Raw genomic sequence first — 22,186 nt, 5'->3', positions numbered from 1 at the left:
ATGAAGAAAATAATAGCACTAAAGAGTGACAAATCCCCAGGACCAGATGGTTTCCATCCCAGGGTTTTAAAGGAAGTAGGTGAGCACACTGCAGATGCCCTAACTATAATCTTTCAAAGTTCTCTAGATTCAGGAACTGTCCCTCTCGATTGGAAAATTGCACATATCACTCCGCTTTTTAAGAAAGGAGAGAGAGGGAAACCGGGGAATTATAGACCAGTTAGCCTAACATCTGTTGTGGGGAAAATGCTGGAGTCTATAATTAAGGATAGGGTGAGTGAACACCTTGAGGATTTTCAGTTAATCAGAGAGAGCCAGCATGGATTTGTGAAAGGTAGGTCGTGCCTGACAAACCTGATTGAATTTTTTTGAAGAGGTGACTAAAGTAGTGGACAGGGGAATGTCAATGGATGTTATTTATATGGACTTCCAGAAGACATTTGATAAGGTCCCACATAAGAGACTGTTAGCTAAGACAGAAGCCCAGGGAAAAGTACGGACTTGGTTAGGAAGTTGGCTGAGCGAAAGGTGAGAGAGTAGGGATAATGGGAAGGTACTCACATTGGCAGGATGTGACTAGTGGAGTCCCGCAGGGATGTGTCTTGGGGCCTCAATTATTCACAATATTTATTAATGACTTAGATGAAGGCATAGAAAGTCTCATATCTAAGTTTGCCGATGACACAAAGATTGGTGGCATTGTAAGCAGTGTAGATGAAAACATAAAATTACAAAGCGATATTGATAGATTAGGTGAATGGGCAAAACTGTGGCAAATGGAATTCAATGTAGACAAATGTGAGGTCATCCACTTTGGATCAAAAAAGGATAGAACAGGGTACTTTCTAAATGGTAAAAAGTTAAAAACAGTGGATGTCCAAAGGGACGTAGGGGTTCAGGTACATAGATCATTGAAGTGTCATGAACAGGTGCAGAAAATAATCAAGAAGGCTAATGGAATGCTGGCCTTTATATCTAGAGGACTAGAGTACAAGGGGGCAGAAGTTATGCTGCAGCTATATAAAACCCTGGTTAGACCGCACCTGGAGTACTGTGAGCAGTTCTGGGCATCGCACCTTCGGAAGGACATATTGGCCTTGGAGGGAGTGCAGTGTAGGTTTACTAGAATGATACCCGGACTTCAAGGGTTAAGTTACAAGGAGAGATTACACAAATTGGGGTTGTATTCTCTGGAGTTTCGAAGGTTAAGGGGCGATCTGGTCGAAGTTTATAAGATATTAAGGGGAACAGATAGGGTGGATAGAGAGAAACTATTTCCGCTGGTTGGGGATTTTAGGAGTAGGGGGCACAGTCTAAAAATTAGAGCCAGACCTTTCAGGAGCGAGATTAGAAAACATTTCTACACACTAAGGGTTGTAGAAGTTTGAAACTCTCTTCTGCAAACGGCAATTGATACTAGCTCAATTGCTAAATTTAAATCTGAGATAGATAGTTTTTTGGCAACCAAAGGTATTAAGGGATATGGGCCAAAGGCAGGTATATGGAGTTAGATCGCAGATCAGCCATGATCTTATCAAATGGCGGAGCAGACACGAGGGGCTGAATGGCCTACTCCTGTTCCTATGTAGCAAAACCACGACACTTACTTCCTTACTGCAATCGATGAGTCCGATCCTCAAAAGAGAGAAGAGGAATTCTCGTAGTATGGAGGCAATTCTTAGTCAGCATTTATATATGCTCCGTCAGAAAGTATTTTTCTTTATGGTGATTTGGAAGTTTGTTCTTCAATTGAAAATGATATTGGTATGAAAGTAAATGTGATACTGCCCTATAATGGGAATAATGCTGCACAATAAATCTTTACACAAATCTTTACACAAGATGAGCCACATCTGTAGTCAAACACGCCACAGAAAAATGTGTATAACCTAAGATAGTCATAAAACCAGTTTTAATTGTTGCTGAACAAGTTTGTAGGGTTTACCATCACATCTTTATGAGCTCACTGTTAAGATTGTTTTGGGCAACACAAAAAATTCATTGTGTAGGACTAAAACAATCACATCACTGCCACTAAGGTTTACATGCACAAACATTAAGCCCGCAGTAGGCAAATGACAAAGTGCCTCAGAACATATGTCAAACTATCTAACCATGTGTAAATTTGAACCACATTTTAAATACGCTGCTGGTCTCGTCACTCTGAAATCAGTAGCACACCGCAGAAAAGCACAACAAAAGGCAGCATTGATGGAACACCTGCAAGCAGTACTAAAGCAGTTACAATTACTTCTTCTGTTTCTAGCTTATGGCACTGATACTTCTCTTCTGTAATGAATCATCAAACTAAAAGTTGCTTAGATTCCATTCTGGAAAACATAACGTACAAGTTTAGAATTTGGCAGAAAAATGAAATGTTCCACTTTTCATATGACTCATAGGCATACCTTCCTTTCAAAAACAATTTACAAATTAATTTTCACTAATTGATGTTTTTGATCAGCATTCAAACAACAAGTATTGTTTCACAGTCTCAGCCAAGGGGATTCTAAATGACGTCGTTTTGAAAGATATTGTAATGCATATTTACACACGTTACAAACAGACATATGGGAAAGAATTCAAAAAAGGACAATGTGTGCCATAAAAGCCAAACTCTACAGTTTAGTTTCAACTCTTTTTACAAGCAAACACCTCACATTCTCCACACCTAACAAGTAATCAAGAGAGTCAGTTTTGGCATAGTTTTAATGGTTAATTGCTGGATAGATAATATTGTTTTTGATAAGTTGTTTTTCCCCCTTACTAATTTTCAGCTCTTCCCCCTCTCCTACAGGTAGACATTGACTCTTTGTTGGGGTACCATAGCATTGATGCCAGTCACTTCAATACCTCACCCAAATAGCCACCGTGGCCATGACAGTAAGCGTCATCAGGATATTCAACTGCGGAGGGCATCATAGCTGCGCTTAATCCTGTTCTCATCCATCATCCATTCCTATACACATACACATGCACACACTTTCTCGGGGGATCACTAGATTTCAATCAGGAGAAGGGATCCTGGTCAATTTTCCCCTCCCTAGTGCAGGACACTGAGGGCAACTGTACTGCACCTGCTGATGCCTGAGCTCAAATCTGCTAGCTCAGCAGACTGGGGATCAATCCTAGAACCATCTGTTCGCTGAATGAACTCATCCATTGAGAGAACTGTTAGCTTTTTAAAAATTATAATGAACACTAATTATATTAACAGAGTGCTACACACACTTCACCAAAAAGAATGTGGTTAAGTAATGTATTATTCATGTTACAGTGTTTCCTGCTTTGCTAACTTTGCTACCTTACATGAACACAAACCTTTAGGTGTAAAGGTCATCATCAGCTGATTTGATATTAAGTCATACAGAGCAAGACAACCCCGGGATTGATCTTTAGTCTACACCAAGTTAACTTATTTCAGTTGAGATGGCAGTAAGAATGCTACAATTGCCCTCAGTATCCCCAGGTTAGGCGAAGATTTCTGCACCTGATCAACATCTACACAATACTCTAGTATGGGTCACTGAATATCAGATGATGGCTTCACTGTGAAGCTTCTCAGTCCAACAGCCACTCAGCACTCACTATTCAGGCTCACATGAAGAACAACCACTTGAGTGAAGTACAAAGGGCAGCAAGTACCCATGGTACTGGTAGCCGTCTAGTAATCGCCTTTAGGAGCGGAAGAGAGATACCTGACGTTAGAGAAATCAAAAATAGGGAAGGGAATAAGCCAGCAAATTACATGCACCAAGCGTTTTTTGTTTTTGTTTCATGAACTAGTTTTATGGGCATGCAAAACAGACCATAATGATCACACTAATGAATCCGAACTCAATTTCAGAGTGGAGGGATTGAAAAACATGATATATTCTGGAGATCTGGGTTCAAATTCCATGTTGGGACTAAGGCTTTTTAGAGACCTGATGTGTCAACCATTACATTAAGGGCATAATCTCATCAAATTCGCTCAAACAATTTAAAAGCCTTTCATCCATCCAGTATTGCAATTAGTGGAGGACTTGGCTTATCTCATGAGGCTATCATTCCAGAACCAAGGTGTAAACCAGATAAATTACTAACCGTTAAGCCTCAAAGTATTACTCTTTATGATCTGACGATTCATTCCCTGAGAGACCAGAACGGTTGGGAGAAATGATCCATCTAGTTTGACAGGATTTAACAATGTGCCTCCAGAAGAGTTTCTGTGGTAAGTTTGGAGTAATTAGTATCGGGCTAGTCTTGTTTTCATTACTGCAATATAGTTGGGAAACAAATGAAATTTGAAAAATGTGCACAGAAAAATCCTCCTACAGGAGAAGGAAATAATCATCCAAACAAGACAACATAACAGCTAATTATTCTTGCCAAACATAAAAAGGCCACAGAAACTAGATTCTTGTATAGAAAAAAATTGTCACATGATACTTCAGACAACGTGACCCAGGGGAAAAAATAAGTGGAGACTGATTGACTGGGAGCGCTCTATCATGTAGCACAGGAGGGAAATTCACATGGTTCCTTCCTGAATCTATTATAGCGACAGGCATTTCCGGTAATTTCCTGGTTGGGTTGGATACCTTGCCCATAGTACATGGAGCACAAAAGAAGGTGGTGCAAGTTTTAGTGCTTGTAAAAGTGTGAAACAACCTGCTGAGGGTCGAATGATACTGTGCAGTGTCCTACCATATTCTATGAGGTGCAATTGAAACAAATATATTGGTGGCCACAACAGACTAGAAACAAAATTGTATGTTTAATTCAGATACCAAGACAATTGCATTTATAAGAGACTCAACAAAGTGAATAAAATATTATTTGTTTACCTTTAATATGAATTACAACACAAACTTTGCAATAACTACTGTAAAACTTACATTAAAAGTTGGAAGATACAATTTTTTTTGGACACAATAGGGCCAGCTATAAGTTGCACTTTTTACAGAAGACTAGTCCATTCTTATTTCTTTAGTTCACACTGAAAGTTTTGTGAAAGCAGTGATGATTGAAACCATACGTGCGTCCATGCGATTGCAAGTCTAAGCAATCACGCACCATCCTCATGGAATAACTGTCAAACGTAGTTTTGCGTTTTAATATTATAGTCCATATATAAAAGAAGTTTAAAGAATAAGAATACAAGGACACCACAGGATCAGGCTACTGATGAACAAATTTTACAGTTAGACTAAGCAATGCTGTCTGATGGATAAAGAGGGATGATTTCCTGGGTCACTGTTCATAACAAAATCATAAATGGATTCGCCTCTCCGCCTCTCCCCTCCTTTAAATCTACCTCTTTGACCAAGCTTTTGGTCATTTGTCCTGTTCTAATAGCTCATGTGGCTCGGTGTCAAATTTTGTTTGATAACACTCCTGTGAAGAGCCTTTGGATGTTTTACTATGTTAAAGGTGCTATATAAATGCAAGTTGTTGTTGATATGCACATTCACGATTTCACTATAAATAGCAACAGCAGAAATATCTTACCTTGTTTTCTTTTTAAATTAATTATATATGGGTTTAACTGTCAAGTTCATAAAGTTATAAATATTGTGATCTCTTGCAATAATCATTGGGAATTACTGATATTGGAAAGCCTAACAAAAGCACAAATTCACAGAATACATTTTAATAATGGTTTTCTCTTTTAACATTAAAACTTCTGACACAAATGAACTTACAGAATCAATAACCAAGAAACCTTCAAAATCCCAAAACCAAAACAAGGGGTCAGATTGTTAGTTAAATTTGCAACTGTGGCATTTCAGCCCATGATTTAATCTTCAGTCTTTCCTGACCTTCCTATATTACCCCTGCCTGGCCTCAAACTGAAAATATTCATTTGGGAAAATGCCAACTTGTTATCCACTACTGTGTAATCATTTCAGACACAGGCTAAGGCACTGAAGAAACGAATATTGAAGGATATTTAGAATTATCCAAACTGTTAAAGGACTTCAACTTGTAGTTCACATGTTGCAGGAATCTGAATGAACTATTGTAACATCCAAAAGTACAAAATCTGTTTTCAAGCAGTTCTACATAGTTACCATACTTAATGTACCATGTACAGGGCAAAACTGTGGCAGATGGGTTTCAACGCAGTTAAGTATGAAGTCATCCATTTTGGACCAAAAGGATAGATCCGTGTATTTTTTAAAATGGCGAAAAGCTAGGAACAGTGGAGGGTCCAATGAGATTTAGGGGCCCATGTACACAGATCATTAAAATGTAGTAAATCAGGTACAAAAAATAATCAAAAAGTCTAGTGGAGTGCTAGCCTTCATAACTAGAGGGCTAGAATATAAAGGGGAGGAAGTTTTGCTACAGCTACACAAAGCTCTTGTTAGACCACATCTAACAGTTCTGGGCACCACACCTTAGAAAGGATATATTGGCCTTGGAAGGAGTGCAGCACAGATTCACCAGAATGTTACCAGGGCTCCAAGGGTTAGATTATGAGGAGAAATTACATAAACTAGGTTTGTATTTCCAGGAATATAGAAGGTTAAGGGGTGATTTGATTGAGGTTTTTAGGATTTTGAAAGGAAATTGATAGGGTAGATAGAAACTTTTTCTGCTGGTAGGGGAATCTAGGACAAGGGGACATAACCTTAAAATCAGTTATTCAGGAGAAGTTAAAAAACACTTCTTCATACAAAGTGTGGAACTCTCTCCCACAAAAAGCAGTAGATGCTAGCTCAATTAATAATTTTAAATCTGAGATCGATAGACTTTTGCTAGCCAAGGGTATTAGGGGATATGGAGTCAAGGCGGGTGGATGCAGTTAGACTCGGTCGGTAAAATGCTGGAATCCATTATTAAGGAAGTGGTAATAGGGCACTCAGAAAATCATAATATGATTAGGCAGAGTCAACATGGTTTTATGAAAGGGAAATCATGTTTGATAAATTTATTAGAGATTTTTGAGGATGTAACTAGCAGGGTAGATAAAGGGTGTAGTATATTTGGATTTTCAAAAGACATTCCATAAGGTGCCATATAAAAGGTTGTTCCACAAGGTAAGAGCTCATGGGATTGGGGGTAATATATTGACATGGATAGAGGATTGGTTAAAAGGACAGAAGAGAGTAGGGATAAATGGGTCATTCTCAGGTTAGCAGGCAGTAACTAGTGGGGTGCCGCAAGGATCGGTGCTTTGGCCTCAGCTATTTACAACCTATATTAATGACTTAGATGAAGGGACTGAGTGTAATCTATCCAAGTTTGCTGACGAAAGTAAGCTGTGAGGAGGACACATAGGGGGTGATTTTGAACCCCAAGAACGGGTGGGTTGGGGGCAGGTGGGAGTTGAAAATTGTTTTTTTTGGGTCGCAACTGCAAAATTTTCCGACTTTGCATTCCCAGTAGGAAGCCTGTACTTTTACTCACCAATGTTAAACCCGGAAATAAAACCGGGTTGTGGTCGCGACCCAAAAAACAAACAGCTATTTTCAACTCTCACCCGCCCCCAACCCACCCGTTCTTGGGGTTTAAAATCATAGAATCTTAGAAGTTTACAACATGGAAACAGGCCCTTCGGCCCAACATGTCCATGTCGCCCAGTTTATACCACTAAGCTAGTCCCAATTGCCTGCACTTGGCCCATATCCCTCTATACCCATCTTACCCATGTAACTGTCCAAATGCTTTTTAAAAGACAAAATTGTACCCGCCTCTACTACTGCCTCTGGCAGCTCGTTCCAGACACTCACCACCCTTTGAGTGAAAAAATTGCCCCTCTGGACCCTTTTGTATCTCTCCCCTCTCACCTTAAATCTATGCCCCCTCGTTATAGACTCCCCTACCTTTGGGAAAAGATTTTGACTATCTACCTTATCTATGCCCCTCATTATTTTATAGACTTCTATAAGATCACCTCTAAACCTCCTACTCTCCAGGGAAAAAAGTCTCAGTCTATCCAACCTCTCCCTATAAGTCAAACCATCAAGTCCCGGTAGCATCCTAGTAAATCTTTTCTGCACTCTTTCTAGTTTAATAATATCCTTTCTAGAATAGGGTGACCAGAACTGTACACAGTCCCAAAGAGTCTGCAAAGGGATATAGACAGGTTAAGTGAGTGGGTAAGAAGGTGGCAGATGGAGTATAATGTGGGGAAATGTGAGGTTATTCACTTTGATAGGAAAAATAGAAAAACAGAATATTATTTAAATGGTGAGAAACTACTAAATGCTGGTGTTCAGAGACTTGGGTATCCTCATACAAGAAATACAAAAAGTTAGCATGCTGGTACAGCAGGCAATTAGGAAAGCAAATGGCATGTTGGCCTTTATTGCAAGGGGGTTGGAGTACAAGAGTAAGGAAGTCTTACTACAGTTGAACAGGGTTTTGGTGAGGCCTCACCTGGAGTGCTGCGTACAGTTTTGGTCTCCTTATCTAAGGAAGGATAAACTTGCCTTAGAGGCGGTGCAACAAAGGTTCACGAGACGAATTCCTGGGATGAGAGGGTTGTCCTATGAAGAGAGATTGAGTAGAATGGGCCTATACTCTCTGGAGTTCAGAAGAATGAGAGGTGACCTCATTGAAACATAAGATTATGAGGGGTCTTGACAGAGTAGATTCTGAGAGATTGTTTCTCCTGGCTAGAGAGTCTAGAACTAGGGGGCATAATCGCAGGATACAGGGTCGGCCATTCAAGACTGAGATGAGGAGGAATTTCTTCACGCAGAGGGCTGTGAATCTTTGGAATTCTCTACCTCAGAGGGCTGTGGATGCTGAGTCATTGAATACGTTCACGGCTAAGATGGATAGATTTTTGGACTCCAGGGGAAATCAAGGGACATGGAGATCGGGCGGGAAAGTGGAGTTGAGGTCAAAGATCAGCCATGATCTTATTGAATGCGGAGCAGGCTCGAGGGGCCTAATGGCCACTCCTGCTCCTATGTAACTATCTGCTTCAAAACTACAAAAATATAAGCCAATAACTGGTTGTATAATCTATTTTTCTACATATTGCATACTGTACAAAAGTCACAAACTAGAATGTGGGAAAGATCAGACATGAAAATTCTTGCCGATGGGTATTTGTAGAAATTTTCAAAAAAGTAATCAAAATGTAATGAGAACAAACACGCACAGATATCATGTTATCCAAAAAGGTCCAATCTTCATAAACACTGTGCTTTAAATTTGTGTTGGACATTTTTGAGCCCTTTGCAGTTTCAGCATTTTAAATTTCTTCATAGGGGAGACTCTTTCTGTTGGTCCCACTGTGCCCTGCACGGTTCCAGACAGGGAGCTGCACCCCATTCCCAGAAGTCTTCCAATGTCACTTGTCACTAATTATAAGGTGTGCAAGAGCAATTCAGAAGGATTTTTCTCACAACTTTTCTTTTCCTTCTGCAGTATGGATGATCCACTGAAAACAACTGCAGCATCTTTTTGTTTTATTTGTTCATGGGATGTGGGCGTCACTGGCAAGGCCAGCACTTACTGCCCATCCCTAATTGCCCTCGAGAAGGTGGTGGTGAGCCGCATTCTTGAACCGCTGCAGTCAGTGTGGTGACTGCAGCGGCTCTTATGATTCCTTGTCCTCTTTGCTACCTACAACACAGCCAACCTCACCACTCTTCCCACCACCTCTCCTCCATGGTCTACGTCTGTGGGACCGCCATCTCATGGTTCTACTCCTATTTATACGGGTGTGCTGTCCTGGTGTAGTCAGAACATCTCCTGGTTTAGTTTCTCCTTCCAGGACTGCAGTTAACTTTAGTGTCCTCTAAGCTTCCAACCATAACCCCCGCCTATTCTTCATCTACATACTGCCCCTCAGCAACATTAGAAAGCATGGAGTCAGTTTCCATACATAGCTGATGACTTACACAGGATGCACTGCAGCAACTCGCCAAGGCTTCTTCGACAGCACCTCCCAAACCCGCGACCTCTACCACCTAGAAGGACAAGAGCAGCAGGCAAAAGGGAACAACACCACCTACACGTTCCCCTCCAAGTCACACACCATCCCGACTTGGAAATATATCGCCTTTCCTTCATCGTCGCTGGGTCAAAATCCTGGAACTCCCTTCCTAACAGCACTGTGGGAGAACCTTCACCACAAGGACTGCAGCGGTTCAAGGCGGCGGCTCACCACCACCTTCTCAAGGGCAATTAGGGATGGGCAATAAATGCCGGCCTTGCCAGCAACACCCACATCCCATGAACGAATAAAAAAAAAAAACTTAGTTTAACGTCTCAACCACCACCACCTTCAACTCCACAACTGTTACTTTTTTGTCCAATTGCTTGTCTAAGATCATGGATAGACTTCCTGCAACTTAACATTAAAAAGACCAAAGTCATTCTGTTCTGTTGCCCCCAAAAACTTCATAACCAATCCCTGATGCCATTCTCTCTCCCCAGCTGTTCACTCAAACTGAACTGAAAGGTGCGCTACCTCAGTGTCCTGTTAGACAGAATTGAGCTTCAAACCCCATTATCCTATCCTCCACCACCAACTTCTTCATATATGTCCAAAGTGCTTATGTACAAGAAGCATTCCGTGGCACTTCATGGATTGACAGTGGACAGCCAGCAAAGGAAGTCATTAGGGAGTGAATTTCAGATGCTGCATCTGAATGAATAGTCACTGTTGATGAGCAGGGTGTAGGGAAAAGGAGTATGCTGGTGTTGGATGAGCAGAGGGTGTGCGCCAAGACGTACAGCTGGACAAGATCACTGAGATAGGGTGGAGAAGACTGAGGGATTTGAAGACGATGCAAACATCTTAAAATCAATTAACTTTAAAATGAGGAGCCAGTTGAGCTTGGCATGGATGGGGGTGATGGGAATGCAAGCCTGTGCTCAGATGAGGAAGTGAGACTCATTATTCTGGTTGTTTGCGTTGGATGAAAATGAGTCTGGTGGATGTGAGGAGACTAGCAATGAAGATTGAAGATAGGGCTGTAGCTGGAGCGAATTGAAGGGTACGCAAGTAGTTATCCATCACAAAACCACCTACTTCAACCTTTAACATAGCCTACCCCTATCCCTACCTTACCCCACCACCACAAACTCTCATCCATGGCTTTGCAACCTCCATTCCTGACTTTTCCAATGCTCCAATTATCCCATAAGTCCTACACCAATGCATTATCCTTGCCAACCACCCAGTTCCCCACTTCATGGATTTTAAAATCCATGTCTTCATTTATAAATCCCTCCATGGCCTCACCCAACACAACCTCTCTGGCCTCCAGCCGTGCATCCCAACTCACACACTCTGGACCGACTCTGTCCGTGGCTGAGTCTTCAACCATTGCAACTCTACACTCAGATTCTCTTTCTAACCCCCTCCACCTTGCTACTTCAGAAACATTTTGAAAGCTCATCTATCTGACAACAGCTTCAATCCCTTGTCTAATTCTTCTTCAGTGTTCATTTCCTAATTATGCCCCCTCTTATATTTAAAAATAACAACACAGAAACATAGGAACAGAAGTTGGCCATTCAGCCCCTCGAGCCTGTTCTACCACAGGCCATTCGGCCCAGTCTGCAACGGTGTTTATTCTCCACATGAGCAGTAGTCCTAATCCCATGCGCCCAACCTGTTCCCATATTCCACTTTCCTTCACCACCTATCTAACCTTTTCTTACAAGCTGACATGGTCACTGTTTCAATCACTAACTCTGGTGGTTACAGCCTCAGAAGCCTTGGCAGAAAAAAGGTTCTTCTGCTTTCTTAAATCTCTTGCATTTAATTTTACATCTGTGTCTCCCAGTGCGAGGCACCCCAATCATTGGAAATAGTCTGTTTCTATGTACTCAGTCCCATCTCTACATAATGTTAACACCTCTATCAAAACAGACCATCATTTCCTCTGTTCTAATGAAAATAGCTCCAGTTTTCAAGTCTCATTTCCTCATACCAGGCAGCATTCAAGTGAATCTGCACTGTACCCTCTCCATTGTCTCAACATCCTTCCTATGGTATGGAGCCCAAAACCACACAAAGTACACCAACTGTGGTGTTAAGAGATTTTATATAGATTCGCCATTACATTTGGACTTTTACATTCTATACCTCTCAATGAATATTGGGCTATTTTTATTCAGGGGAACAGGCAACAGCAGGACAACCGTGTGTTTGCAGGGGGCTGCATTCTTCTGGCCTAAAATTCAGCATTGAGCAGCATTCTTCAGTGTAAGCAGTATAATCTAAGCTCACTTTGCTTTGTAATATGCTGCACAGTCATCTCTTATTGCTCTGAGCTTAAATGTAATTAATTCTCGACTCAAATCATTGCCTCACAGTAGCTTTGTAATTTCTCCAAGATGAACACCTGCAACACCTCCCTCCCCTTTGTCAGCCCTTCCAGAAAATTCTTTGTGCTGCAGAACCTGAAACGTTAACTCTGTGTCTCTGCTGCTGTCTGATCCGCTGCTGAGTGTTTCCAGCATTTTCTGTTTTTATTTAACATTTGTTAATATGAGATGAGAGTTTAATTTTTTTTGGGTTAATTCTCTCTTTGTTGGGGGGGAAAAAAAACAGCAAAGTCCCCACTCTGCTGGAATGTTTACTGTTCCACGGGCATTAGTTGCTCTCCGGTGCATCATCCATCCTACTATTATTCAAGTGTAAAAGCTGTTCAACCACAGGAGGCATCACAGCCACACCAAATCCGGTCCTCACCCACAAGCACACTGCCGGCAGGGGTCACTGGAGAGTCATCCGGAGTAGTAACCCAGGGGCACAGAGGCCAATTATAAAATTATAGAATGTGACAGCACAGATGCAGGCCATGCAACCCATCAAGTTTTCCCCAATATGAGCCACCTATTTTATTTCCCCTCTCCTACTCACCCCCCCCCCCACCCCCGCACCTTTCATATTTCTCTTTTTCAAACAATCATTTAATTTTTTTAAAACAAATTTATGGACTCTGCTTCAACAATGGTTAGTGGCATTGTTACCTTGTGTAAAATTATTCTTTTTATTATTCATTCTCAGGATTATGAAGCACTTTGTTTCAGTACATTAAGGATGACATACAAGTGCAAGCTGTTGCTGTGACAGCAGAAAGGAGGATGTTTCAGCAGTGTTAGTGTTCATACAGTGTAAAAAAAAGTGTAGAAAGTGAACGATCTTAAAAGTCATCGTGTTTTCCTCAAATCGATCAGTGATCTCCCTTTTACAACCATACACAGGAAGAGAAAAAACAATCAGACATATGATGCTTATGTGAGAAAGCATCACCGAACTGGCCTACAAGGAATCATCTCATATTATGGCTAGAAATTTGTATTCACCTCATCACACAGCTAACCATAATGCTGAGGTGATTGTACACAAACAGCACAACTCAGAAATATCAAAATCCTACTGCATGGTCCAAGGGAACAGGATGAAAGTCAACTTGATAAAAAAAAAGAGCTATTAATCATTTAAAAAACGTGTCATGCACTGCTTGCATGAACCATTGGTAACTGTCCCTTGGACAGAATAACATTATAAAACTATTACCTATCGCAGTAGCCAACAATAAGACCACCACATTCAGCAACTGTCTACAAGACCAGTAAAGACTACATTATTTAATCCATTTCAGAAGTGGCCTTCTCACTCTGGACCTTGCACAGATTTATTAACCTATCTTTAGGCCTCACTTAGATTGTCATGCCAAGTTTAGCACACTAACCTAACAAGAATGCAAACAACATTGCCCATTCAAAAGAGAGCAATCTGAATAACAGATAAGGGCATGGATTACAGTCGAGCCCTCACACTTCCCATTTACAAACATTACCAAAAAAACCTACGCAATCGATTTTTTATGCAGATGATAAGTCACATTCATAAGCTAAACAATCTAATCAGTAATTCCCACCACTTACACTGCCTATAGAGCTCCTCACAAACGTGAATTTTTCACATAAAGATTTTCAGGGCAGGGGTAAAGGTTGGATGCCAAACAGGAGAGAGGAGAGAGGGAAGAGAAAAGGAAGCAGGGAAAGGAGTTGGGAGTTAGAATCAAAAGCACGGTAGAAGAGAAGGCGGCCTTTTAAGGCAGTATGGAAGATAGCAAGGTGGAGAGATTTGGAGAGAGTGTTCCAAAGAGGAAGGTGAAATGGCTAAAAGAACAAACTACCAGTGCAGAGGGTGCGCACTGCAACAACTGGAAATCACTGAGGTAGGATGGAAAATAAGGACAAGGATCTTAAAATTGATTTGTGAGGACACGGGAAGCCAGTGGAGCTTGGTAAAAGCAGGGATAATAGAAGTGCTGGACTTAGCGTGGGTGAAGATACAAGCTTCAGCATTTGGCTGAGCTGTAATTTCTAAAGGATATCATTTGAGAAACCTGGCTTTGTGGCAACAAAAGCAAGGATTAGAGTTTTGGTAGCCCTAATGTTCTAACTGGTCCCCAGAGGTTGAGAGTCCAAATCCCAGGTGGGCAAGTTCAATAAATTTGGTAATTTGTGAGATGGTGCCAGAAAAAAAAAGTGACCATGAAAGCTGCTGGATTATTGTAAAAAGTCCAACTGGTTCACTAAAGTCCTTCAGAAAAAAGAACCTGCCACTGCTACCACGTCGGGCCCACGAGTCCAATTCCATGATATGCAGTTGACTTTTAATGCACTCTGGAGTGGCCATGCAAACCAATCAGTAGTCAAAGCAATCGCTACAGATAGCCCACTACCATCTTCTGAGGGCAAGTAGGGTTGGGGCAATAAATTCCACCTTGCCACCATTGCCCACATTCAAAAAGAGGCAGGTGATGTTGCAAGAATAGAAGAAAGTGGTGTTGGAATGGGGCAGTTGTGGGAAAGAAATTCAGTTCAGAACTAATACAAGGAAAGATATTATGATACTACCATGATAATTGGATAGCTCTTTCAAAGAGCCGGCACAGACACGATGGGCCCAATGGCCTCCTCTCGTGCTGTACCTACTATGATACTATGAAAGACCATAAAAAGCTACCACTAAAATAGAGGACCCAAACAGACTCATTAATTTGGTAATTGAACAATTTTCAGCTATTTTTCTTATTGATAATGTAAAGTAAAATGATCAATTGTTTTAAAATATTTTGTTTTGTCGTGATGACTGTGAAGTATGCCGTTGCTAACAAACAGAACCCTTCTAGTAGCTGGTGTCAGCACCAAGCAGTCCTGTGTCAGATAAAGTACAGCTAAATGTTATGCCTCAACTCATACCTCAGAACAGCACCATCTAAGGCACTAGAGTGATTTTTTTTCTGTTTAACATACCAGCCATCTTTAAGGCCTCTCTAAGCAAGATCATTAAGTTGACGTCAATTTATGCCAATTCCGGTAGTTCTTTTGTGGTAAGTTTCTCTGGGTTGCATTTAAACCTGGATCCCAAAGATGAAAGGACAATGAAATGGCTCTAACATACGTCACCAGTTCCCAATAACATTTTTGAAAATGTATTTCTTCCCCCATACAACACAGAGTTCCCTGGTCAGGTAGGTATCTCATTTCCAATGGCGTCACTGAAGTCAATCATCAGAAAATTGATGAGTAACTTCACCTGTTCTCTCCCTTACTGTGAGGAAACATCTGGACTATGCTTTATACATTATGAACAGCAAAGCAAAGATTGGAAACAGGATGCAGAGGGAATAGTAGATGCAAATCCACATTCTAACATTTAACGGCATAACAAACCGGAGTACCAAGACATTCTTTGTGAAGCAGCTATCCAGAAGAAATGAAATTGTAGATATTCTTGCACAGGAGAGGGCCACTTAACCTTTCTTGCCTGCGTTGAATTTAGATCCCGCTTGGGAATTAATCTTACACATTCCCATTTTCCTGTATTCTCCCCAAGCGAGTCCAATACACAGTTGTTTTTTTAATATATGTTCATGCATGGTTTCCCCTTACACAGGGACTTTCTCATACCCAATATTTGATGTAGTCTTTAATGAACCCTCCTCCTTCTCCAGGAGACTTGTTCATAAAGATATCAATTTCAACAGAACAATTAAAGGGTGACTTAAACAAAGGTCAAATTCACTTTCTCAAATAATGGTGAAACAGTAACAAGCTATTACAACAACAAACTGCTGTTAACTATATTTGTTTTGTTGATGTTCCAGAGGGGTATAGATAGGATAAGCAAAGGACATCCGAGTCAATGTATTTTTTTCTTTCCACAAGTAAAAGATAGTCAGCCTCACAAACAGAAATAAAAATAAGCTTTAAATTTAGAAAATGCAAACATTTTAGATGAGTAGTTTGAGAAGTTTTATATCTACAGCGATTTGATGGAAACTACCTGTCAACATTGCTGTGGCATACATTTTGATCAACGGCTTTCATTTCATGACTTAAGCTTTTGCTCGAGCAATCTAAATGGAACCGGGATCATATAGGGTCATCGCATTTAATCTGGATTAATCTTACAATGTATTTATTGGCAGAGCATATTAACAATAGAATTCCTTACCAAACCACTTGATATAGGAAATGCGTGCTTTGTAAGATTCTCAAACATGGATTTTCTGCTGCGACCTTCCTGTTTGAGAGCAAACCTCAGGTTTCGCATATCCTGCCAAAAGCAAAAAGTAGCTACATCACAGTGTGCAATAGGTACAGAATGGATTTACTATAAGAGATAGTAAATACATTGTTACTTATCCCATCCTTCCCTTGAAAGGTATAAAGATTTAAACAGCTTAATCTTAAAAGGCGCAGAATCACAGCTTTGCAAAATAATGAAAAAAAATCCCCCACAACTGTTGTTTCATATTAAATCATCACACAAAGAGAATATCAAAGCAATAACATATGGTTAGAGATCAAATAATAAACACAGGGATTGTTATATTAGCGGGATTGTATGACAGATCCCCTAATTGTGGGAAGGAAATGGGAGAGACTATCTATAGACAGATCCGGGAGTTGAGGAGCAACAAAATTATTGTTCAATGAGATTTTAATTACCCAATCATTGATTGGGCGGGAGTGGGACTAAATGGAGAAAAGGAATGTGTGCAGGACTCCTTCCTTAAGCAGTGTCCACATGCCTACGAGGGAAGAGGCATTGCTAGATCTCGTTCTGAGTACTATATCAGATAGATGAGTTAAATAATTGTCATCCGTGGCTCAGTGTAGCACTCTCGCCTCTGAGTCAGAAGATTATGGGTTCAAGTCCCACTCGAGAGTTGGGCATGTAATCCAGGCTGAGACTTCAGTGCAGTACTGAGGGAAGAACAGCAAAAAACAGAGAAGTATTTTTTTTATATTCGTTCATGGGATGTGGGAGTCACTGGCAGGGCCAGTATTTATTCCACAAATTTATCAGTAAAAAGTGAATTGGTAAATGTGAACCCTGAAAAGAGGGGATACTTAACAAGTACTTCACTTCAGTGAGTACAATAGAGAAGGACATTAGGGAGGAGGTAAATCCTGCATTGATCAAAAGCAAGGTATTAATAAATAAAAGGAAAGTATTAGAGAAATTAGTTAAGCTAAAAGAGGACAAAGCACTGGGACCTAATAGGATGCATCCATGGATTCTGAGGGAAATGGAGTAAGAAATAGCAGAGGCCCTAGAAATTATATTTCAGGATTCTACTGAGAGTTAAAGTGTGCCAGAGGATGGAGTGTGACCAATGTGACACCCATTCTCAAAAACAGAGACCAACCTAACCTGGGTAATTGCAGGCCAGTTAGTTTAACTTTAGGGTTAGGGAAAATTTTAGAATCTTTAAGTAAAGATGAAATTACTAAATATCTAAATGGAGAGAAAATAATTAAGGCAGCATTTGACCGAGTGTGGCACCAAGGAGCCCTAGTAAAATTGAAGTCAATGGGAATCAGGGGGAAATCTCTCCAGTGGCTGGAGTCATACCTAGCACAAAGGAAGATGGTAGTGGTTGTTAGAGGCCAATCATCTCAGCCGCAGGACATTGCTGCAGGAGTTCCTCAGGGCAGTGTCCTGGGCCCAACCATCTTCAGCTGCTTCATCAATGGCCTTCCCTCCACCATAAGATCAGAAATAGGAATGTTTGCTGATGATTGCACAATGTTCGGTTCCATTCGCAACCCCTTAAATAATGAAGCAGTCCGAGCCCACATGCAGCAAGACCTGGACAACATCCAGGATTGGGCTCATAAGTGGCAAGTTACATTCGCGCCAGACAAGTGCCAGGCAATGACCATCTCCAACAAGAGAGTCTAAACACCTCCCCTTGACATTCAACGGCATTTCCATCGCCAAATCCCCCACCATCAACATCCTGGGGGTCACCATTGACCAGAAACTTAACTGGACCAGCCGTATAAATACTGTGGCTACAAGAGCAGGTCAGAGGCTGGGTATTCTGTGGCGAGTGTCTCACCTCCTGACTCCCCAAAGCCTTTCCACCATCTACAAGGCACAAGTCAGGATTGTGATGGAATATTCTCCACTTGCCTGGATGAGTGCAGCTCCAACAACACTCAAGAAGCTCGACACCATCCAGGACAAAGCAGCCCGCTTCATTGGCACCCCATCCACCACCCGAAACATTCACTCCCTTCACCACTGGCACACTGTGGCTGCAGTGTGTACCATCCACAGGATGCACTGCAGCAACTCGCCAAGGATTCTTCGACAACACCTCCCAAACCCGCGACCCTACCACTTAGAAGGACAAGAGCAGCAGGCACATGGGAACAACACCACCTGCACGTTCCCCTCCAAGTCACACACCATCCCGACTTGGAAATATATCGCCGTTCCTTCATTGTCGCTGGGTCAAAATCCTGGAACTCCCTTCCTAACAGCACTGTGAGAGAACCGTCACCACACGGACTGCAGCGGTTCAAGAAGGCGGCTCACCACCTCCTTCTCGAGGGCAATTAGGGATGGGCAATAAATGCTGGCCTCGCCAGCGACGTCCACATCCCATGAACGAATTTTTAAAAAAGCCAACTCAGATTTCAGAAAGGAAGATTGTGTTTAACAAATGCGAGTTCTTTGAAGAGGCGACAGATATGGTGGATGGGGAAAATGCACTGAATGTGGTGCACAGGGACTTGGAGTTTTTTTTAAAACTCACAGGAGACTACAGAAGATTAAAGGGTATGGAATTAGGGAGAGAGTAGCAATTTGGATCGGATACTGCAAGAAAGAAGGAAACAGAGTAGATGTTAAGGGTAGTTTCTCAGGGTGGTTGGAAGTTATTTGGCTGTATCCCATAGTGTTCTGTTCTGGGATGGCTTCTGTTCATTGTGTCCATCAATGATTTAGATAGAAGGCTAGAGGTGTCCAAATTTGCAGACGATACCAAAATAAGAGGCATAGTAAATAATTCTGAGAACCAAAGAAAGCTGCAAGGTGATATTGATTAGATGTTGAAATGGGCAAAAAAATTGCAGATGAAATTCAATGTCAGTAAATGTGAGGTGGTATATTTCTGTTTTTAAAAAAGTGATAATTATACTTTGAATAGGGGAAAGCTGTATGATGCTCAACTTTTTCATACCTTTAAAATCTCAGGCAACAGTTCAACTGGTTATGGCTGTGAGTAGTTGAACAATACAGTACAGCAAATCCCAAGGTTTGATCTCCACTCTATGTTGAGTTAGCTGATGTTAACCAGGCAGCAGTAAGACCACCAGGTATGGAAGGGTAACAGTGGCCAGGATTCCAGCTCTTGATCACTATCCAGTGGCCTCTGCTGGCAGTGTACTGATGGACGTCAGGTGATGACAGGATTGAGCTTAGGATACGATACACAAGTCGAATATCCGGTCAAGGCTCACACATTAATAAGGGCCACTTGGGATGAGGCAACAGAGAGACAACTGCTCCAGTTGAGCTGTATGCTTGCAAGCAGTCAAGCCTCTAGGAGAGGATAACAAAAGAAAATTGGCAGAAAAGGTGGGGGGGGCGGGGAGGGGAAAAAGAGAAAGCAATGAAGTGGCAGATTTACATTTTTTTTTTAAAAACACTATCAAAACAAAAGGTGTATTTGATCTCGTAGTGACAACTTTTAAGCTATATTTGATGTCTGAATGCCTCACATGTAAATTCACAGCCAAATAACACATCAGCAATTGGTATGACTCCCAGTATAGAACATTTCAAAGCAGATTCTTCAGCTCATTACAAGTCATGAGTATCAGTATTACATAGCTGTAGTTCATTTGTGTGACTTGTCAGCACAAATTATTCAAATGAGATATTACAGCATTTCATGACATGGGGTAGATTCCATTAGGACACTACTGCCTGGCAACAGATGTAACGGGACATTAAATAGCCCATGGGTGACCTTTTTGGGAATAACGCAACATTTCTTGATGCAGGACATTATGTTAAAAAAAAAGTTTTTATAAAACACCACAGCTGCACTACAAAGAGTGCTAGTCAATCAGCTGATGCACTGCAAGCAAATGCTGACAGTCTCTTTAATTTTAATCAAATTCTTGGCATAGCTTTAAAACAAATGTCACCTCAGCAATCCCAAATATTTTTTTTGAGGACAAAAAAAAACTTAGTTGAGCTTCACATCAAGAATGTGATTAAAATATACAGAGACTGACTCCATTTGCTGTGAACTGACATTTCCCAGGACCGTTGGCTATAAGGACACCTTAGCTTGCCACAGGCTAGACTGCACATTTACCAGTCCAGCATGTTGAAAAATCTATTTTCAACTCCAAGCACACAGATGTTGGATGAACATAGTCTCAGGAGATCCAAACCAGATTGCTGAAACTGCATGATGTTCTGTTTTTTTTTGTATTCCTGTTTTCTATTCATTTTTAAACTGACTCTTAGGATGCATTTATTTGTAACTTTAAAAAAAAAATGTGGAAAAAGGTGAGCTATTTCTCTCCAGGGTCTACCACTAAAACCTAGTGAAATTATTTACAATCATCTGCAGCCAATTAAGAACACGTTGCTTCCAGCTGAAATGAACAGAAGGCAGTCTCTCCAATACTGGTATGGCAATTTCACTAGTACTTTAAAGATGCATTGTACACAGTACAATGTGAGCAGTACCTATTGCTCTTTAGAGTCTAATTTTAAACTATTACAAAGGGGGTATACAACAGCTTTGCTAAATGTAAGTCACGATTTCTCCTGCACTGTTTGATTTTTTGATATTTTGACAGTGGCAATCCTAGTGTTGAGACTGTAATGCTGCTTTTGACATTAACTGAAGCCAAAACTGCAGTTTTGAGATCTGCAAGATGTAAGATCAACCAGAGATATTAAAGAGGCACTGCTCCACTATTTTTCATTATTTACAGTTCTGAAAAAAAAACTTTGTTAAAGTGCTTTCTTTCCTTCTAAATTTAGGTTAAATATTTTGTGGCACGATGCTGGCTGTACCAAAACCACGTGTTCGATCTTGGCAAGGTCATTTCAGAAACATTTTTGCACAAAATCAAAGTCATTATCTGTATTTTTTGATGGGGTAGTCTCAGCATTCCCCACCCCCACCAAAAGAAACTACACCACAATAAAACTTAACTGAGGAGAAAATTGTTCTTTGGGGCAAGTATCACCACTTCTCTTAAAGGTAGCGACCTGCACACCAATAACTTGCCCAAATGGTCATTCTTCATGCTCAAGTCTAGACAGTGAATGTTAGGTTATTCAGCCATTCCAATAGTATACTCACTTGACATCCAGAAAAACATACACTTTTAACAGGAGGATAAACAAATTATTCCCTTCCTAGCCTGGGGATGTTTTTGTCAAGTGTAATGTCCCTGCCATCATCCTAAGATTGGCTGGCTCAACACAAACCAGGGATCCAACCTTCTTGATTTGTATGGCACAGTGCATTTACCAAATGAGCCAACAGGGGGAGCTCAACATACAATGCATTAGATCAAGGTGATTATGCTGCATCTATCCACCTGTACTCTCAGATGCATTTCAGTGTTTTGCTGCAACGACAATTCAATTTTCCAGCTACATTTTGTATTTTTCCCATATTTTTATATTTGGTATGCAAGAGGATGTAGCCAGAAGCAATTGGAACAAGGGCACGAGTCTCAGAAAATTTGACTCTAGGAGTTGCTAACATCTAAAACTTGAAGGAATTATACAGAGATTTTCTCAAGCCCACTACATACCCCAGAAATTCTGGTTCATCAAATGGTGGTTTACACTGCATTTGAATATGTGCATAAAGCTCATCAAGCAGGCAGCTGGCAGTGACAAACAACACTGGTATATGGTACT

At 41.0% G+C, this 22,186-nt stretch overlaps 1 protein-coding gene across 3 annotated transcripts in view; it reads right to left on the bottom strand.

Moving 5' to 3' along the window:
* Positions 1–22,186, bottom strand: part of mtm1 (myotubularin 1) — a 103,703-nt gene that overhangs the window by 42,122 nt on the left and 39,395 nt on the right. For all 3 annotated transcript variants that reach the window (XM_067997271.1, XM_067997272.1, XM_067997273.1), the window contains exon 6: positions 16,442–16,543. In XM_067997271.1, the coding sequence (XP_067853372.1) occupies positions 16,442–16,543 (102 nt within the window). The remainder of the gene's footprint in view (positions 1–16,441; positions 16,544–22,186) is intronic.

Source organism: Heptranchias perlo, chromosome 15, assembly GCF_035084215.1.
Source record: "Heptranchias perlo isolate sHepPer1 chromosome 15, sHepPer1.hap1, whole genome shotgun sequence".
NCBI lineage: Eukaryota > Metazoa > Chordata > Chondrichthyes > Hexanchiformes > Hexanchidae > Heptranchias > Heptranchias perlo.
This window is presented reverse-complemented; position numbering and strand designations above follow the sequence as displayed.